This window comes from Macrobrachium rosenbergii, chromosome 21, assembly GCF_040412425.1.
Source record: "Macrobrachium rosenbergii isolate ZJJX-2024 chromosome 21, ASM4041242v1, whole genome shotgun sequence".
In the NCBI taxonomy this organism is placed as follows: Eukaryota; Metazoa; Arthropoda; class Malacostraca; order Decapoda; family Palaemonidae; genus Macrobrachium; species Macrobrachium rosenbergii.
The window spans coordinates 42,516,147-42,536,772 of NC_089761.1; the positions used below are offsets into that span (position 1 = coordinate 42,516,147).

The 20,626-nt window shown below is 35.4% G+C and overlaps 1 protein-coding gene and 1 long non-coding RNA gene across 3 annotated transcripts in view; one reads left to right on the forward strand and one right to left on the reverse strand.

Moving 5' to 3' along the window:
* The window catches only part of LOC136850011 (uncharacterized), a 330,286-nt gene that overhangs the window by 204,686 nt on the left and 104,974 nt on the right, over positions 1 to 20,626 (reverse strand). Inside the window, exon 3 of one of the 2 annotated variants that reach the window (XR_010856508.1) lies at positions 4,477 to 4,642. The exons of the other annotated variant lie outside the window; for it this stretch is intronic. This is a non-coding gene — a long non-coding RNA (uncharacterized lncRNA). The remainder of the gene's footprint in view (positions 1 to 4,476; positions 4,643 to 20,626) is intronic. 2 annotated transcript variants of the gene reach the window in all.
* LOC136850010 (zinc finger protein ZIC 4-like) overlaps positions 10,761 to 20,626 on the forward strand; it is a 57,220-nt gene continuing 47,354 nt past the window's right edge. Inside the window, exon 1 of the mRNA XM_067123560.1 lies at positions 10,761 to 12,013. Within this exon, the coding sequence (XP_066979661.1) occupies positions 11,209 to 12,013 (805 nt within the window). The 5' untranslated portion in view covers positions 10,761 to 11,208. The remainder of the gene's footprint in view (positions 12,014 to 20,626) is intronic.

Sequence of the window (20,626 nt, forward strand, 5' to 3'; positions counted from 1 at the left end):
CTGGCTGTTCCTGGTCACAACAGTAACAGGGACATGGGTAAAAACAAACAACTTTCATAATTTAAAGTCCTTCTTGTGCATATAAAATCAATCTATTTCCTAAGTTAGGAGTTCACCATGATCACCTAGCCACCCTAAAGAAATCATATGAAATTTTAAATATTTGTTGGTTTCAATAATATTAGAATAGAACATTAAGAATATTATCATGTTGTTAAGTATTGTTAGATATTAACAATCAAATGCTCAACTAAGGTTAATCTAAATCAACTTGCAATTTCGCAGTTTTTAAGATGTGGCAATCGTCCCTATCAAACGGCCACATTAAAGATTGGTAGGGGCAATAAATATCAAGGGATGGGTATCTATTTCCTTCATAAAACTAAGCACAACACCAATACATAACGATGGTAATTATCACGTTTGGGTGCGAACCAACCTCTCAAAAACATCCATAAAGAACAAAGGACTAAAATACTTCTGAAAGCATCAGTAATGATAACATAAATGTAAAAAACAATTTAAATGACTTAAATCGAAAAAACTTGAAGCATTTTGCCTAGTACACTCATAAATAATAAAACTCGTTAAGACCTCTCCTTAAAAACAAAATACACAACATGTGTGCCAAGTAGCAAGGCGGGAAGTAGATTTTGGTTCAAGTCGTAAAAAGGATGCATTCATTCGAGGTATTTATTTAATTAAAAAATCTGGGCTACATTTTAAATAAAGATTAACACTGGGTTTCCTCATGAACAAAACTGACCTTGAATAGAATTGAATATAGAATTTTGGCCAGAGGCCAAGTACTGGGATCTATGACGTCATTCAGCACTGAAACGGAAATTGACAGTAAAAGGTTTGAAAGGTGTGACAGGAGGAAAACCACGCAGTTGCACTATGAATCAGTTGTTAAGAGAGGGTGGGAAGTAAGGTGGAAGAAAGAATATGAAAGGAGATACAGTAAAAGGAAGGAAAGGGGCTGCAGCTAGGTTGACCTTGAATAGGAAAAAAAATTGCTTGTTTTAAAAAACAGCAATCTGCAGCACTTGGTAAAATTATGCAAGACGTTATACACCATGAGGGAAAGATATTACGTGCATTTGACTTTAGATGAAAATATCTTTAACTGACGTGCTATCTCCTTTTAAATGATACCTAACAGAGTACTGGAAAACTGTACTTGATTTCAGAAATAGTTAATTTTGAGTATTCATACATACTGCTAATAACTGAAGGTTTCGGCTGGTTTCGGAAATTATTTAAAAGGATGTACAATTTAAAAAATTAATGTTTTGTATTTTGGTAAATAAAGAAGCTGTACCATATAATATATAATCCTTAACATATGCATTCAGTTTAAGTAACCCTGGTAAATTAAACAGCAGTTTTAGCAGACTAATTATATACGGAATTATCACAATCATTGTGCTATTCAAATTATTTGTAATATTCACTGTACATTTTGTAGACTATATGAATTCGATTATGCTTAGTATCAAAATTCTTCCTCACATTTGTTATCCGTTTCTTTTCATTATTAGCCTTCGTTCACTTGACTTCCATAAATTTTACCTTTCCCTAAACTCATTTATCCTTATATCTACCTTTTTTTTTTTACCATCTCACTTTTATTTCTCTCATACCTTTCGCTCTCCATCTTCTCTTACCTGTCTTCACTTTCCCCTTTTGTCAACTAAGAAATCTATCCCATATTGATGTTTTGTGTCGGCAGAAGTCCACAACCAGAAACTCCTTCAGAGAAAGGAATCCTTGGTGGTGGAGTCCTTTGTGACTCCAGCGAGGCCATAGGATTCCATTGTAACTCCGAAGGGTATACTCGGAGGGAAGGAGATACCAGAGAGAGGATAGGGGATGGGGATGTGTATGTCAAGGGGAGCGGGAGCGGGAGGGGGAGGGGGAGGGGAGGGGAGGAGAAGAGGAGGAACGGTCTTGGGTCCAACTGATAAATCCATTGTGGAAGGTAGATCCGTAACTAAAGTGATAATCTACCCATCGCAAAAGGTCTTCTCCACAGTTTCTCCCATTCATAAATTGACATTTCTCGGGATTCTCGCCTCTTCTCTCTCTTTATCTGGCGAGGTGACGCCACAAAGAGGCCTCCAGCTTCATTAAATGGTCATTAAGGGCCGTCCAATTTTACAATGCCGTTTGCTCTTTCCATTCCTATCGACGGGGCTCTGATCTTTTTACGAATGGGAAATGAAATCAGGTCGAGAACTTGATATTTTTGTCCGGTTTCGCGGAAATGGAGATTTGTAATGGAAACCCTTTGTTAAAACATCATTGACAGCTTTTTAGTAATTAACATAGCTACAATTTGGTACTCATGAACAGATGGTAGCTCGCAAGAAAGCTTGTTAATGATTGGCTATTGTACAAAAAAATTAAAAACCTATTTATACAATATATTATCTTCCCTACATGCATTTTACCCTTGGGAGTGGGTCCAGTTGCTATTCTTTCTGGATAAAATCACTCAGTGTCTTAAATGGCCCTCTCAGACTCCGTTACGACCCCCTACAATCTCCAAGTACCAGGTACATAATTCACTAATTAGGTCAACAGGAGAGCACAGTGGTTATAATGGTAGGTCTCTGAAACGTTCGTTCAGGCTCGGGAAATAAACTCATGCAGACAGCCCTGGTTTGTGAGACTATAGCTTCCTACCACTGGGCCATGAAGACCCATTTCTAAATGGACTACCACTACAAGCCTGCATCCGAACGGGATATAAACGGAGATGCTTTCACCTTTCGTGGTAGGATTCGAACCAATGCGCATATCCCTTCATTTTATATATATATATATATATATATATATATATATATATATATATATATATATATATATATATATATATATATATATATACAGAGAGATAGATATAGAGATGAGAGAGAGAGAGAGAGAGAGAGAGAGAGACAGACAGATAGATATATATATATATATATATATATATATATATATATATATATATATATATATATATATATATATATACATATACATGTATATATGAGAGAGAGAGAGAGAGAGAGAGAGAGAGAGAGAGAGAGAGAGAGAGAGAGAGAGACTTAAGGTAAGAACTTGCTGAAATCAACTTTTAATGTTACCTTTAAAAAACTACCAAGTTGCATCTCCCATAATTTTGTAAACAGCAACCTAATTTTAATTAGAAAATAAAAGTACCTGCGGGAGCAAAATATTGAAGTGGTGCCCTTAAGTTGAATAGAACACTCGGGCACGGCAAGAAAGAATTTATGAAAATGTGATACCAAAAACTATCAGGGTATCTACATTTAACTATTTTTCATCCCTGGATAAAACTGCTCGATCATTAAATTTAATGACAGTGATGAGTGTGTTATCATTAAAACTCTTTTGTGACAACAAAAAGAAATCTTGAAGGAGCAAACGCCAGTGGATAGGAAACTAATAAAGCATCCAAATTTTGTATAATGTCCACATAATATATCAATGGTAGAATGTGAGACTTTATAAAAATGCATAAAAAGCTTTCGAACCCTATCCTGGGTCCAAATGAAGATAAACCCAGGATAGGGATCGAAAGCTTTTTATACATTTTTATAAAGTCTCACATTCTACTACTGATATATTATTGTGGACCTTATACAAGGTTACTCCTGTTCTCAGCATTGAGAGTTCTACGCAAAGCGTCCAAAAATAAACATAAAAGTGACGACTGAGTCAATTCAGTTAACATGAATTATACCTATTAGTAAACTAGTGAAAAACATTTCATGGTCAACTAAGAACAGCTGTCTCTAAAAGCTATAGCATCATACGCGACCTGTTGCTGTTCACACGCATATAATTACTCTTCAGCAAAAAAGTAACATATCATTTATGGCTTCATTTTCCATCAAGAGAACCGAGTAAATAAGTAGGTGTTATTCGTATCGAGGCTTTTTATTTATAGACTGTTCGCTGGATTATCTGTTATTTTCATATGTTGGTTGACCCACTTCTCTTAGCTCATTTTCTAGCATGTCGAAGTTTTAACCAGTTGGTGTGTTTCAAATAATAATAATAACAATTGTCGGCATAAACAGAGAACACCATTCCTTGATAACAGCTATTTAGTTTTCAAAGTCGAATGTGTTGTCATTGGCCGACACAAAGACATACCTTACTTAAAAATGTGATGACGTTTACCTTAAAAAAGTATTGATGTACACTGCCTCACTAACATGAAAAACCTGTTCGAATTCGGGCCGAAGACGGAGCGATAAGCCCCTCTCCATTAACACTTTTTTGTATATCCGTACCGCTAAGCAATGAATCAATTACCTGGCAGTTAATCGACAGCAAAGGGTTATAAATGGGCGCGGAAATGGGTGGGAAGCAACCTTATACTTAAACATTAGACGAGGATCTGCAGGGTTGCAATTGACGAAGTAAACACCTTGAAAGAGAAAAGGCGTAAAATACCTTGGATGTACTGTCTTAATGGGCAGCCATTGGCACTGGAGCTACGAAGGCCATATAACAACGGATGTCTACCGACTGGACGTTGGTCAGGCAATGTTTGCAACCCAAGTTTCGTATATTTCACTACATGCATTTTTATGGCTGACGTAAATTAGGTTATTTGCAACTGAAAAGAAAGGAAATAATAATAAAACATTAGCTCTCCTGAAAATCTGAGGACGATTAATTAAGTCTCACGCTTTACTCTAAAATCACCTCAGTATAATGCACCAACATTTCAGTTAATTTTATATTAAAACTGAGGTAATTTATATTTACTGAAGTATTTTTAGCCTTCGAGAATTCACCACCAGTAATCAACAAATTAACGCAGATGTGACAAGATGAACACAGGAGAAAACAGAGATAGTCAAGTGCACAACTCAATTACGTCTGAAATTTATGTCAATAAAAACGATAGCTTTAAGAAAGCTGAACTTGAACAAAATATATCCCACATCAACAATACAATCACGTTTTTTCATTAAAATCTTACACAGACATCATTGAAAAACCCTTACTTGTTACAATAAGTAAAACGAAGACTTCCCACGCGACAATTATCTCTAAGGAGAGCTGAACTACCAACAGAATCAACTATACTAAGTTTTACATTTTCACTCACAACCACTGCTCCAAGTAAACTGAAAAATGGTCCTGACAACGTAATGAATCGTTCCAATATCTCTCCCTGCTCGTTTTTGGTTAACAATCCAGGAGGTTTACCATGCGACGTAACAATCCAACAAGTGCACTTAAGCTTCTAACTAGTTTCCCTATCGTCCAAGTTGTTTAGCTTGAGGGCCACTCTTAAAAAAACTTAAGAGTCATGCGGTGTGTGTATAATATATATATATATATATATATATATATATATATATATATATATATATATATATATATATATATATATATATATATATATAATCATGAATTTAGGAATAGGAAATTTTTATGATATAAAATATAATATATATATTTTATATTATATTTATGTTGTGTGTGTGTGTGTGTGTGTGTGTGTGTGTGTGTGTGTGTGTATATATATATACATTACTCAGAATTTAGGAATAAGAAACTTTTGATATAAAAAGAAAAATTTACACTTATTTTCTCTAGATTCATGGGCATGGGGTTGGACGGCCCTACGCCTATTGTTTAACCGAGGATAAAGATCTCTGTCTTTAAACGACGTTGGAGCAGACTTGCTGTAATATAATGATATTGTTGTGTTGTTTCCCCCAAGGAAACTGGGCAGACGATAGTTATTCGGCCGCGTCTGTCCCCCCTCCTCCCCTTAGTTCGGTTAATTTAAGTGGAGAGGTGAGCTATGAGCTTCAGCTGTTATTGTAGACTTCAATGAAATGTCACTGGATTGTGCTGAAGAAAAAAAAAAAAAAAAAAACTTAATGAGGCTAAAGGTGGATCCGGAAACACATCTATGATTTCTTTTATAAATGAATGATGTAAATGAATTTCAATTATATTGTTTGGAAGAAAGAGAATATGAAAGGAGGTACAGTAAAATGAATGAAATTGCGTTGCAAATAGGAAGAAGGACGCTTCCCAGAACCTTAAGCAATACCTACACTGCAACGCGTGAGGTGCACTGATGGCACCACCCCCCCCAGCCTTTGGGAATCAACTTACTATGAGGCACTGTTGTATCACTGTTACTCCTCTGGGGTTTGGTCGTACTGATAACTCTATATATGTCCCTGACAATCCTCAAACATACAAGGGAATATGTAAGACGTTCACATGTAATATGTAACTTGTTCACATATAAAAAAAAGGGGGAAATGTGGAACATATAGAGCATAAAGAATAACTAGTAAATATCAGATAAACAAAGGTACAATTAAGAATGATTTTATATACGTTGAGTAGGCATGACTTTTATTCAATGTTTCTTTGTCTCTATAGTCTGGTGATTTGTTATCTTTATTACACATTCTAATCATCATCAGACTGCCAATTTTTACAAATTTTACCTTCGAATGTATCGATTCACCCAGTGTGCACTTTTTATTAACTACTATTATTTGATTTACTACCCTAGTGTATAATATTGTAGGAGAAATAAAGTTCATTATTATTATTATATATTAAGTTGAGAAAATCTACAAGATTCACAGAAGAAACCTATGGAAACTACATCACTCTTTTGGCCTTTTGCAAAAGCGTTAATAAAAATTTTCATCTCGTGTTTTTGCCTCTTGGTCAACGCAAGGGTTCCAAATCAGGTAGAAAAGATATATGTATGTATATGCATACATACATACACACACAAACATAATATATATATATATATATATATATATATATATATATATATATATATATATATATATATATATATATATATATATATATATATATATATATATATATATATATATATATATATGTGTGTGTGTGTGTAAATATATTATATATATACCACTCCAACATCCAGACTAATAAGACAGAGAAACATTGAATAAAAGTCATGCCTACTCAACGTATATAAAATCATTCTTAATTGTACCTTTGTATTTCGGGCTTATACTTTGAGTGGAGTTTCATGAACATTTATGCATGCCAGTGGTATTACAGATACTATACATTGCTGCTATGTCCCTCTCGTCAAGCCAGTTAATTTTAATTGTCACTTCGTAAACGTGTTATTCATATGCTGATATTTCGTAAAATATTTTTCAATTTATTTTGTTTATCTGTACATGTTTTTTTTTATTCTAATAAGATATTTTCCCTAATATAGGAAGTGGAATGGAACAGAATATAAAATTTAGGCCAATGGTCAAGCGCTGGGACCTCTGAGGTTATTCAGCACTGCAAGGGAAATGAAGAGTAAAAGGTTTTAAAGCGCAACAGAAGGAGAACCTGGCAGTTGCACTATGGAGCAAGTGTCGGGAGAAGGTGGAAAGTAAGCTGGAAGAAAGAGAATACGAACGGAGGTACAGTAAAAGGAATGAAAAAGGCTGCAGCTAGGGGCCGAGGGGACACTGCAAAGAATCTCGAGTAATGCCTACAGCGCACCACGTGAGGTGCACCGGCGGCACACTAACCCTCTACGGGGACCTAATTGAAAGTGGCTCCATGAGAAATAACTGCAGTCTCACGCAGTCACTCTTTAATTCCTGTGTGAAATGCTTCAACAACTACAGCCACCTCAGGCTCATCAGTAGTCTGTTGATCCCCTCTCTGCATAAATTACTCCACTCACATCTATTTGCATCTCTTGGATATTTTGTTATCTACTTTATCCATCCAACAGTCTTGGTTACTTAATTTGCGTTCCTCCCAAAATTTCAGAAATATATATATATATATATAAATATATATATATATATATATATATATATATATATATATATATATATATATATATATATATATATATATATATATATATATATAACATATATAAAATATATAAATATATAATGTATACTGTATAATATATATATATATACAGATATACATATAGATATATACTGCTTATATATATATATATATATATATATATATATATATATATATATATATATATATATATATATATATATATATATATATATATGAAACATAAAACACTACATCGTGCTTCTCAATTATGTCTAAAAGGACCCATAGATACTTGATTAGCAGGACGAATTGTATTCGTAAAAATATACACAAAGCTTATAGCTTTCGTCTATCCTTCTGTGGACTTGATCACTAACTAAAATTTGACATACAACAATGGTAAAGAAACAGAAAAAAATGTAAACAAAATGAAACTGATAAACAAGGTTGAAACAACCGGAGCTGGTTACTGACTCATATTGCTTTCCAGAATTCTAAGTGATCTGCGAGGCGGGACAAAACGCTGGTAGGACTTGGAATAAAAAATTTAGACCAAAGGCAAAACGCTGGGACCTATGAGGTCATTCAGAGCTGGAAGGGAAATTGAGGAGGGTTTGAAAAGTGTAACAGGAGGAAAACCTCGCATCTGCAGTATGAAACAATTGATTAGCAGAGGATGGATAGCAAGGTGAAAGAAAGATAATATGAATGGAGATACAGTAAAAGGAATGGAATGGGTTGCGTCTAAGGGCCGAAGGGACGCTGCAAAGAACCTTAAGTGATGCCTACAGTTCACCGAGTAAGGTGCACTGACGACACTAACCCCCTACGGGAACAAAACACTGGTCCTCTTGAACTATATCTTTATCTAAAATCGTAGTTTCATCTACAGACTCTGGAACAGGCGAAGGGTGGTCGGTCATCCACGTTATCATATTGAAGGAGGCAATGTAATATATTTCTTAATTCTTGCCCTTTTTGCAAATCTCTTCACTTAAAATTAAATCATCTGAAATAACAATATTCCCATCAAAGGAGTCATTCAAAGTGATAAGAGCTCCTTCCACAATCCTATAGTAATTGTAGTGGTCCTGTCTGAAATTTTAAAAATAATCATGCCGTTTATAGCTGAAATTATTTGTCTGTTATTATCATTATTACTGAGATTTACTGTTCACTCTTGTCGCGTGTATCTTAGTTTTGTGTACTGTATTGTCTCTACATTGCTTATACCTGTACATGGCCCTGAGCTGATATCAAAGGATACTGTTATTGATATTGCTGTTATCATTATTATAAATCACACTCATATGTTCCATCTAAATATTACATGATACACACTCATATTATATATACTGTATATATATATATATATATATATATATATATATATATATATATATATATAGAAAGGTACGATTACAAAGCCTTTAAATATATATATATATATATATATATATATATATATATATATATATATATATATATATATATATATATATATATATATATATATATATATATATATATATAAAGGTTTCCACTCAGTCAGGAAGCAGTCAATTAACTCCTTTGTAGGGAGGAAGGCTTTTCTTTTGGTAGCGTCTGCATCTGTTGGAATCACCACGGAGGAGGCGTTAGTGTCCCCCTGGAGAGGATGCCCAGAAAGCCCCTCAGAGGGGGTCCGGGTAAACAAGCATTGCAGGGGTGGCAGAGAAATCGGCAGGGTGTTGGTCGAGACCTGTGGGGTGGTGACAATGTATCGCATGTGATGTGCTTGGAGGGGGGTCCGGCCCCAGGAAGACCAAAAAAAAAAAAAATAATAAATAAATAGAATAAAAATAAAAAAAAAAACTGATAGAAGACGGTTTCTTGCTTTCTTTAAAATAACATTTTTTGTTTAATTTTTTTTTTTTTTCGGGGGGCCTGAGATCGTGAATTTTATTCCAAATCCTGAATACTGGAATGCCACTGGTGGGTCTTGAACATTATCCTATTATTTTTGTCAGGCTGCACTGGGTCGCGAAATTATTATTTTTTTTATTTGCCTCACTCTCATGGCAATTTGTTTAAGTATGCAACTCAGGTAGTTCCCATTAAATGATTATGTTCAACACATGTCCTAAAAGGTTCTTTCGGAGATCCAGTAATGCTGGCAATGCAGTCCCGACCTCCCCTGCCATCTAGTCTCGGGGGTGAAATCAGCATGTGTTTTAATAACATCATATTTATATTCATCATCCACATTTCATTTGTCTTCTAAACGCCTCCGATGTCATTCTGGGCAAGAGGCATCGCCGAGTTCCCGGAGGGTTAACCATGTTGTCGAGCGTGCCCTGTCTCTTGTCACATAGTAGGGGTCACATGCCCCCTTCTGAGGAGGCCTCGTTCGCTACCTGCGTGACCTCTGTTGCAACCAGTGCGCCCCCTTCAGTTTTAGTGCCTTTGGGAGAAATTGTAGCATCAAGAACTCTTTCTGTGAGAAATGTTACATCAACTTGTTTGCGTCGGATACAGAACACGATGACAAGTGTGGCTTCATCTGCTTAAAAGCGTATAGAATCCTCAGCATCCCCGCCAGCATGACCTTACACCTCGCTGTTTCCCCACCCGGGAGCCTACTGAGTCCCCAACGTGAGCTCGCTCTAAGCCCCGCCCTCACTACCTCCCCTCAATGACGCCCATCTTCACCGAAAGCTGGACCCGGATTGGCTGATCTCCCATAGGGAGGAGAGCCAGCATCACCTCCAGCCAATGGCAAGCATGGGTGTGGATTTTTGATGTGGGGGGCGTGTCCACCTTCTCCGCAGGGGACCAATGGGGTGGCGTGGTGTGTCTTCCTGCTGCGCGCACCGGTGGGCTCACAAGACCCCCCGTAGAGCACCCAGCGAGCGTTTGTCGGTATAGCGTTAATGATGTATCGCAAGGAGCCTCATACGAAGCCCAGGTGTTGTGGTGGGTGTACGCGCGCCAAGATCCGCTCCAGCGAGCGGCGCTCTAAAACCTTCTTCCTCCTCCTCCTGCTGCTGCTGCTGTAGCTGTAGCTGCCGAGCGAGAAATACTGCTTCGATGCTTCTGACTCGTCGTCGCTCGCCGCCGCCGCGGATCGGTGCAATAATTCGCCTGTAGTAAAGCGAAAGAGAGAAAATCAGTGTCGTCTCCAATGTGAAAGATCAGAGAAAATACCGCACGACGCTTCTAGTGTGATGCTCTAACAGTGAAGTTTTCAAACGAGTCGATGTGTTTGTTCGAAGTGATCCTTTTCTGTTGTTGAGTTGTTCCTTGAGTTTTCCTGTCTGAGAGAGACGGCGGCGATACGTCGCCCTCGAGCGTCCGGCCAAGATGTTGAATCCGTTCATGGACAGCGGGCACATGGGGTCGCTCATGGGCCACAAGCTAAGCCCTCCGACCCATCACATGGGCGCCGAGGGTCTCACCCACACGCAAAGCAACCAGTACAACAATGGTTACGGGATGTCCCACCACACGATGCACCATGGTCACATGGGCACTTACCCCCGGGAGCTCTTCCTCCGGCGGGATCACATGACGTCCTTAGGCACTCTGGGCACCCATGACCTCGCCAACAACCAGCACCACGCCATGTTCGGAGCGACGCTGGCGGGCCACGACCCTTCGTCCATGATGTTCCCCGGCCTGCATGACGCCCATCACGGCCACATGAACAACATGAACCGCTTGGCGGGCATGGACTGGTCCCACCAGCAAATGGGCTCCCAATTCCACCACGGGATGAACCACATGAACATGAACCCCATGGCGGCCGCCCACACACCGGGGGCGTTCTTCCGCTACATGCGACAACCCATCAAGCAGGAGCTGTCGTGCCTGTGGGTGGACCAGGACCAGCCCAACCCCAAGAAGCCGTGCAACAAGACCTTCAACAGCATGCACGAGATCGTCACGCACATCACGGTCGAGCACGTCGGAGGCCCCGAGTGCACGAACCACGCTTGCTACTGGCAGAGTTGCCCGAGGAACGGCAGGTCCTTCAAAGCCAAGTATAAGCTGGTCAACCACATACGGGTACACACGGGCGAGAAGCCCTTCCCGTGTCCTTTCCCCGGATGCGGCAAAGTCTTCGCGCGATCCGAGAACCTCAAGATACACAAGAGAACTCACACGGGTAAGTGAAGAGGCTGGATTCGGTCTCCGTTTATTTCTGCATCAATTGTCATTTCTATGTTTAAATATTTATATTCCATTTTTCAGCGCTGTCGTTTGTGTAGGAAGAAGTCTCTTTTTCTAAAAATTTACATATTATACTAAGCGTGTAGCGTGTGTATATATATATATATATATATATATATATATATATATATATATATATATATATATATATATATATATATATAATACATAATTGTATATATATATATATATATATATATATATATATATATATATATATATATATATATATATATATATATATATATCAACTGTGCTGTAACATTTTCACATGCCATCATAATTACTGATAAGAGTAATATTGCACCACTGCTATTTTATACAAGTTACCTGTTTGCCAATTTCCACTTATTCGTAAACGCACAGTTTCCACTCATCTATGAACAAGCAGTTCAGTGGTCACCCATTTCCTTTAAGGAATTAGATAAGCTTCTCTTTTCACCATAAAAATGAAACATGCCCCAAAGAGAAGGGAAAGCTTGGTCACATTTTTTGTTTTTTATAAATTTATTTTTAATTTCATGAAATGTCCAAATGTATTGTAGTACGCGCAATATGAATGCAATTCCGAGAGTTTGTTTATGAATTACGTTGTAATGAATTACATTTCTCTGAACCAGCTATTACGTTGTTTTTCGTAATAAGACAGGTATAGTCTTTCAGGCGGAATAATTTTTGTAGTTAGTATATGTTAAAGCGTTGTTTTGTTTTTCCTAAAATAAATTGCATTCATTGTCGATTTTAATATGCGTGGCTTTCAAAGTTTCCACATTATACACATTTCAAGATCACCTATTAGAAATAAATATTTTTGCGTATGGGTTTGGTAATGAGCCACATTATTAAAAAATCCCTAATGACGTTAATATGAAATTTGGGAAGGTCATGCTTTTTTTTTTTATTGACGTATCCCTGAACACGTAATTTTAACGTCCTGTAATTCTGCATTTTCGGAATTATTACAAAAGAAAGTTGAACATGCGACATTTTTAAAACTCATTTTTTTTTGGTAAAACCAATTATAACATTACAACGATAAATACTTGAATCGCATATTCTTAATTCCTTGTTAACATCAAATTGCTTGATTTAGTTTTCTATAAGAAGAAATGCATCGTGAATTTTTAATAGAATAAGCAAAATGTATTTTCAACTAACCGTTTATTCATATAAATCTCTGAGGTCCTTAATAAAAGAATTTATGAACGAAACAACTAAGTATCACGTTACTGGCAATCACATATTTGAAATATTACTGTCTCATCATTTGATATTTGAGTTTCTCCCTTTTGGTGTTTATAGAAGGAAGTCACATTCACCACTAAATTTTAAGATCCTACTTTGTTTGAGCCTTTTCTAACTGAATTCATACGAGAATAAATTCGTTAAAACTTATCGTTTTATTTGCATGGTTATATACAAATTACAAAAAACTACTTTAATGAGTAAAGGTTGCACATATTGAAAACGATTTTAATGAGGCGTAACATTTCATTCCATTTTAAATCATTTTGAATTTTCCGCACATATGGAAATTTTAAAGGTATATGGCTACCATTCATGAATGAATGAACACGGCAATGTGATCTTTAATCACTGCCGTGTAACGTAAACTGCTGAATTATTATCGACAATTTATTTGTAAAAACAAGCTTAAAGTTTTGTGACGGGTCGCATATTTCAAAGAGATGCCTCTAGAAAGGTAAAGATTAGATATTGATACGCTATCTAAATGAATGTATTTATACATGTATGTATGTATATATATATATATATATATATATATATATATATATATATAAATGTCTAATATATTTATAAATAACATATTTAGAAGTGAACAGATTAGGCATTAACAGGCTATCCATATATATATATATATATATATATATATATATATATATATATATATATATATATATATATATATATAAATTCAAGGACATAATCATTTCCCTTGTTTACCAATTAACAGTAATGAAATACCAGTTTTCCAACGAAAACAACAGACTTAATGGATACAGCATGGGCACGATAGTTTAAAACTAAAAATAACTTTAAAATCAGCGCATATACACAGTATGGTGGTAAAGATGTACTTGATATAAACATTTTATGGCATATGAAAAAGATACGATTTTTGTAAAGAAACGTAGTGATCTTTACAAAACTAACTTAGTTTTACATGCCCATACGCTCGTCGTTTCATTACAAATGTACAGATAAATATAAAATATTTGTTTATTATTATTATAGTCTCGTTATGATTCACTGACAATAATAACAATGGTATTGCTCAACTTGATTCTTGAGCCTTCCCACTGAAGGTGGTTTTATATATATATATATATATATATATATATATATATATATATATATATATATATATATATATATATATATATATAAAGTAGGTTTAATAGTTATATTTAAGAAGCCAACTTTTCCCTAACCTGTCCGTTGAAGAAAATAGTAGTTTCGAAATATAACGCTACCATATCTACTCCTTTGGTGTTTTCATGGGCAACCATTATTAGAAGAATTCTGTTATAACAAAATATTTCATATACATATATATGTATGTATATATATATATATATATATATATATATATATATATATATATATATATATATATATATATATATTAGAAATAATCAACACACAATCATGTGGAAAGAAAAAATTTCTGACTCACATCAGGATCGAACCCAGGTCTTTCAATTGGCAGCGGTCTCGTCTTTCAATTGAAAGACCTGGGTTTGATCCTGATGATGAATCAAAATTTATACATACATACATACACACACACACACATATATATATATATATATATATATATATATATATATATATATATATTCACATTAAGTAAAGTGATATAAACTGGGTAGCTTATATGCCCACATGTAAAGTACTAAAAGAAAAATGACAGCAAGAATTTTCACCCTTCTTTTCAAGGCATTTTCAAGCAAACTACATCCACTAAATAGACAACTTTATATTGAAACCTATATTCCCTTTGCTTTGTGTGTAGTTTGCTTGAAAATGCCTTATACTAAGGGCGACATATCTTGGAATAGGCTGTTTCACTTTCTTCAAGGCATATCCTGTGTTCATATAATTTATATTATACTCGTACATTCAATAAAAACATTTATAGTGCATTAGGAGTATTCTTAGTTCAGAAAGTATAAACGTTTTGTTGACTTGGTTAATTATTTTACCGCAAGTGTACGGAACTATAATACAAGTAAATATATGAAGCTGATTTGTTCTCGCATTTTAGTTAAATTCAAATCTTTTCTAATCGAAAAGTCTACTATATTTTATTTTCAAACGTATTATTTGTATAGGTTTTATTATATAGCAATTGACAGTTATTTACATTGTTTTTAATTTACCGGTAATGATTATTAGATATTTTTGTCGCATACGCATAATATATGTAGTATATATATGTGTATATATATATATATATATATATATATATATATATATATATATATATATATATATATATATAATGTGTGTATGTATATATATGTACACATATATAAGCGTATTAATATCATTACATATAGTATGCATATTATTAATATTATTAGTTATTATTTTTATCATTATTAATTTTGATCTTGTAAAAATTAGTCAAACCAAAGCTGAAACTCCAACAGCAAAATACAAAATGAAGACACTGCCAAAGCGTCGCAAAGTCGAAAACGAAACGCCAACGCCAATATCAGCATCGCCCTACAATAATCAAATCCGATCGCCCTTTCTCTACATCCACGCCGAACGCTGCTAAAAATCACATGACAAATTAATCTCATCAGCCTAAGTGGACCTCAGGTCTCCTTTTCACCCACTGATGGAGATAAAGTGGGGCGGTCTTGTGTCCCGTATATTGTTTGGACCCGTTCTGGTTTAAAGAGCTAATTACTAAGTGGAGGTATGAGAGTGTTGGAGGAGGAAGAGGTGGAGGAGGAGGAGGATTATATCTCAAGTGGAGAGTCCTCGAGAGGGCTCGCTTTACAAGGTCCTCCTCCTCCTCCTCCTCCTCTCGAGTGTTTGCTTAGGATTCCTTGACGCCTCTTCATCGTCGCCACTTGGCGACTCTGATGCGCTACTGCCCCTCAAATATTTCTTTTTAGTTTGTTTTTAAATAATAACGATATTATCTGTCACTCGTGCGGAGGGTCAAAAATTTATGACATTTTATATGAATATGGAATTATTTCTTTAATGACCATAGAGGCAATATGAATTATTATTATTACTACTGCTACTAAGAAATTCACAATATCGTGATTAACTGTTATGTAGTAAACATCCACAATTACATATTAATACAATATAATCATATATAACTGTATGATTATTATTATTATTATTTTCTGGTTTCAGGTACAAAAACTTCGTTCATAAAACCTAGTGCAGTCATGATTTTGTCATGATAATTATAGTTATAAATTTCCCTCACTTAATATGAGAGGTTCCGCTCCCAGCTTCTGTAGTCATCACAATATTAGTTATTATTAATATCCCCTAGGGAATATGAGGTTTGCATTTGTAGCTTTTGATACCAATGCAATTTTGTTCAAACTGCTATAATGATAATGTATTGGCATTATTATAGTTTTATAAAACTATAATGATAAAGAATGAATGTACGTGTGAGAAGCGATGCGGAAACTGTTAACGAATGGACTGTAAAATGTAATTTGTTTTGTATTTTAATATTAGCAACAATATTTTTTTTTTTACTCAGGGCCATTTACAGTAGATAACAAGATACAGAAACGATAGTTATTATATCGGAGAGAAGCATTTGTATTAATAAACAAAGGCATTCTTAACAGAGGTTTTGCAAACTTTGTTTAGTGGTTATATTTATCTTCAAAATAGGGCGTCAAGATAATTCACTGTTTAGTAAAATATCTTTTTATTATTAAAGATATTCTGGGGGTCATTCATTTAAAATGTTTAGATGTTTTCTATCTGTCTACATTATCTATTATTATATATATATATATATATATATATATATATATATATATATATATATATATATATATATATATATATATATATATATATATATATATATATATATATATATATATAGCGTTTTGTTGTCATCGCCTTATTATAAATGTTTAAATTTCTAAAACATGAATTATATATACAGTATATATATATAAATATATACTTGAACTGTGTATGCAATGCTTATGTGTATTTCGGATGCTCGTCGTCAATGTCGCAAACAAGTGTATATCAATGAAATTACCCTTCAGTGGTGTGCTTCACCGTTTGTCAATATTCGAAATAAAAACTTTAGCGGATTACAGTAAAAAACTCAACGCCTCAGAGTCTCTGGTTCGGCTACCGACTGAAATACTGAAGTAACGGAAAGACATGGCGAACTCAGACTATTTTATATTAGTGTTGTTTGCTGCGGCAAAATAGTTTTGTTTTGAGGAACTGGTTCTCCGACAGCGCGGTCGGCTGTGATAAATTCCTCGTCGTTTGTTTAATACTTATGTTGCTCATGCCGTTTGATAATTATTAATCATAATGATTCAAACAACTGTAATGGTTGTGGTGATAGTTATACAAATGACATAAGGGAAAAGGAAAATTACTTTTGATCTACATAAATTTATGTAGATAAAATCTTTCGGGATACCCAGATAATCTCGAAGACTTATGCTTAGCAATTTTATAAGATTAATCTGTTATTTAAGGAGCAGTTGCAGAGAGAGAGAGAGAGAGAGAGAGAGAGGTGGGGAGGGGAGGGGGAGGCAGACGTCAATCGAGGAGGTGGTATGAGTTTTTAAACTCCTGTACCCTCGAGGTAGAAACATTTCGGTGCTGGGTTATAGCCTTTGTGGCTGAGAGAGAGAGAGAGAGAGAGAGAGAGAGAGAGAGAGAAAGGACTGTGTCGGGGTAAATCCAGGAAAAAACATCTGCCTATTTCGGAGTTTGGCGTCGCTTGTTTCTGTCAGTAACTCGATTTAATTTTCTTTTCTTTTGTATTTCTGTCATTCCTCGTCTTGTCTGTTTCTTCTTTTCTTCTTCTTGGGTGTCAAAAACATTCTTCTGGTTTATGCCGGCGTTCCTATTTGAATTGCTCTTTCCAGTAATGTTCGAATGACATTTTGATTACTTTGCATGTGCACGAACGAATACATTTTGGGCATCTCTATGAAGACTGGTACAAATAATTTATTTCTAATTGTACAGTCTTTTAAAATTCATAAATGATAAACATATAATATTAATAGAAATTTATAAATTACAAGAAATTAGAATCCTACTCTGTTGTTACATAAAGAGTCACTTAATATATGCAGTGATGACTACAATCTATGCAATTGTGTCATCATATAATAAAATTTATTCGACAAAAAAAAGAAGGAAAATATAATGAAGACATGATTACGAAACGTTTTTGTTGCAGCAAAGCGTCTGCAACCTTGAATCCTCCCCCCTCGCACGCTCATATGCCAAGTAAACACCGACGGTCAAACTTATGAAGGAAGACGAAGCGCTAAAAAAAAAAATGCCCAGCCCTTAATACGCATGCGCTAATGGGACCTCACGTACACAGTAGCTTCATTAGCGTCTTGTAATCTCATTCACCGATGAATAAATGAATCACGAATGAGACAAGAGGTGAATAACAACGCAAACGGGGTGCATGTACCTACACACACACACACGCACATACCACTCCGGACCCTCATAGCTGCTTATTTTTTCCCCTTCATCTAAACGCGTACGTCGCTATGGGCGCCCGATGGCCTCCGGCGACAGCGATCCAGACTGGCGCGGTGCTTGGTTAACGCCGCTCGCTCCGGCCATGTGAGGGAGGGGCTGGGTTTGACGCTTCCGAACATCCATTTTAGGGTCATTATTATCATGAGAGTAAGGGCTGGTGTAGGGAGGAAGAGAAGCTCGGTCAGGTCTCGCAGTTATTTTGAGGTCTGTAATAATATTAGGTCTCACAGTTTTTGTAAGCTTTATTATAATAATATGTAATTCAAAAGTACTTAAGCTCTATGATATTGGGTCTCACAGTTATTGTAAGCTATATGTAATTCAAAAGTGTTTAAGCTCTATAATACTGGGTCTCACAGCTATTGTAAGCTATATGTAATTCAAAAGTGTTTAAGCTCTATAATACTGGGTCTCACAGTTATTATATGCATATAATAATATGTAATTCAAAAGTACTTAAGCTCTATATTAGGTCTCAGTTATTATAAGCTTTATAATAATAATAATATGTAATTCAAAAGTACTTAAGCTCTATAATATTGGGTCTCAGTTATTGTAAGCTTTATAATAATATGTAATTCAAAATTACTTAAGCTCTATAATATTAGGTCTCGCAGTTATTATAAGCTTTTTATAATAATAATATATAATTCAAAAGTACTTCAGCTCTATAATATTAGGTCTCGCAGTTATCATAAGCTTTTTATAATAATAATATGTAATTCAAAAGTACTTAAGCTCTATAATACTGGGTCTCACAGTTATTATAAGCTTATAATATGTAATTCTTAAGCTCTATAATATTAGGTCTCAGTTATTATAAGCTTTATAATAATAATATGTAAGTCAAAAGTACTTTGGTGCTTATTTAGATCCAGAATATTCCGCGGTTGAGAGAAGATGCTTGTTCCGCTAGCATATAATTTATCCTTTTGTTTAGGGTCGCTGTTATTTTTTGGTTATTCTCCCATTTTCTCAGCATGACTGTACAAAATAGAGTACTAGAGTTACTCTCCCATTCTCTCAACATGACCGCACAAAACAGTGCACCAGAGTTACTCTCCCATTTCTCAATATGACCACACGAAACAGTGCACTAGAGTTACTCTCCCATTTTCTCAACACGATTGTACGGGATAGTTTACTAGATAAGAGCCGACTGGCAACTTAGATGAAGGGCTCCGCATTCTCTTGAGAAAACTAAACTGTTGGCTGTGAAATAGTTGTGTCGCTTAGGAGTTTTTGTTTGTTTGGTTTGTCGTACAAAGGCCTATTTGCTATTCGGTGGTTAAAGGGCTAAGACAGAACTGTGCCTGGAGGATGCACTGACTGCAAGAAAATCACCACTTAAAACAGTTGACAGTGTTTCAGCACTAGAATGTTCACTGCCTACCAGAGAAGTATAACTGAAGTATGCTCTTTCGATCAGAAATTAATCACCAAAGAGATCCCTGATTATCAGAGCATCATCTGAGGAATATGTTCAGAGTACCAAAGAATCACGATTGAAACATGTTCCGGCTGTCATATGAGCATTTGTAAAGTACACAAAACAATCACTTATGCATACTTTGACTGCCACAGAATCGTCACACCGGAGAACACAGAACCCAGGACAGATAGATGCCTCTGAAAACAGACAGTAACTCCATCTGGTATCGCCATCATCATCAGTACCCTGGCCGCAGCCACAAGCATCTTTATCAGCATAACGTAGATTGACAATACCACCTGGAGTCTTGGTGGAACGCGCGGTCAGAGG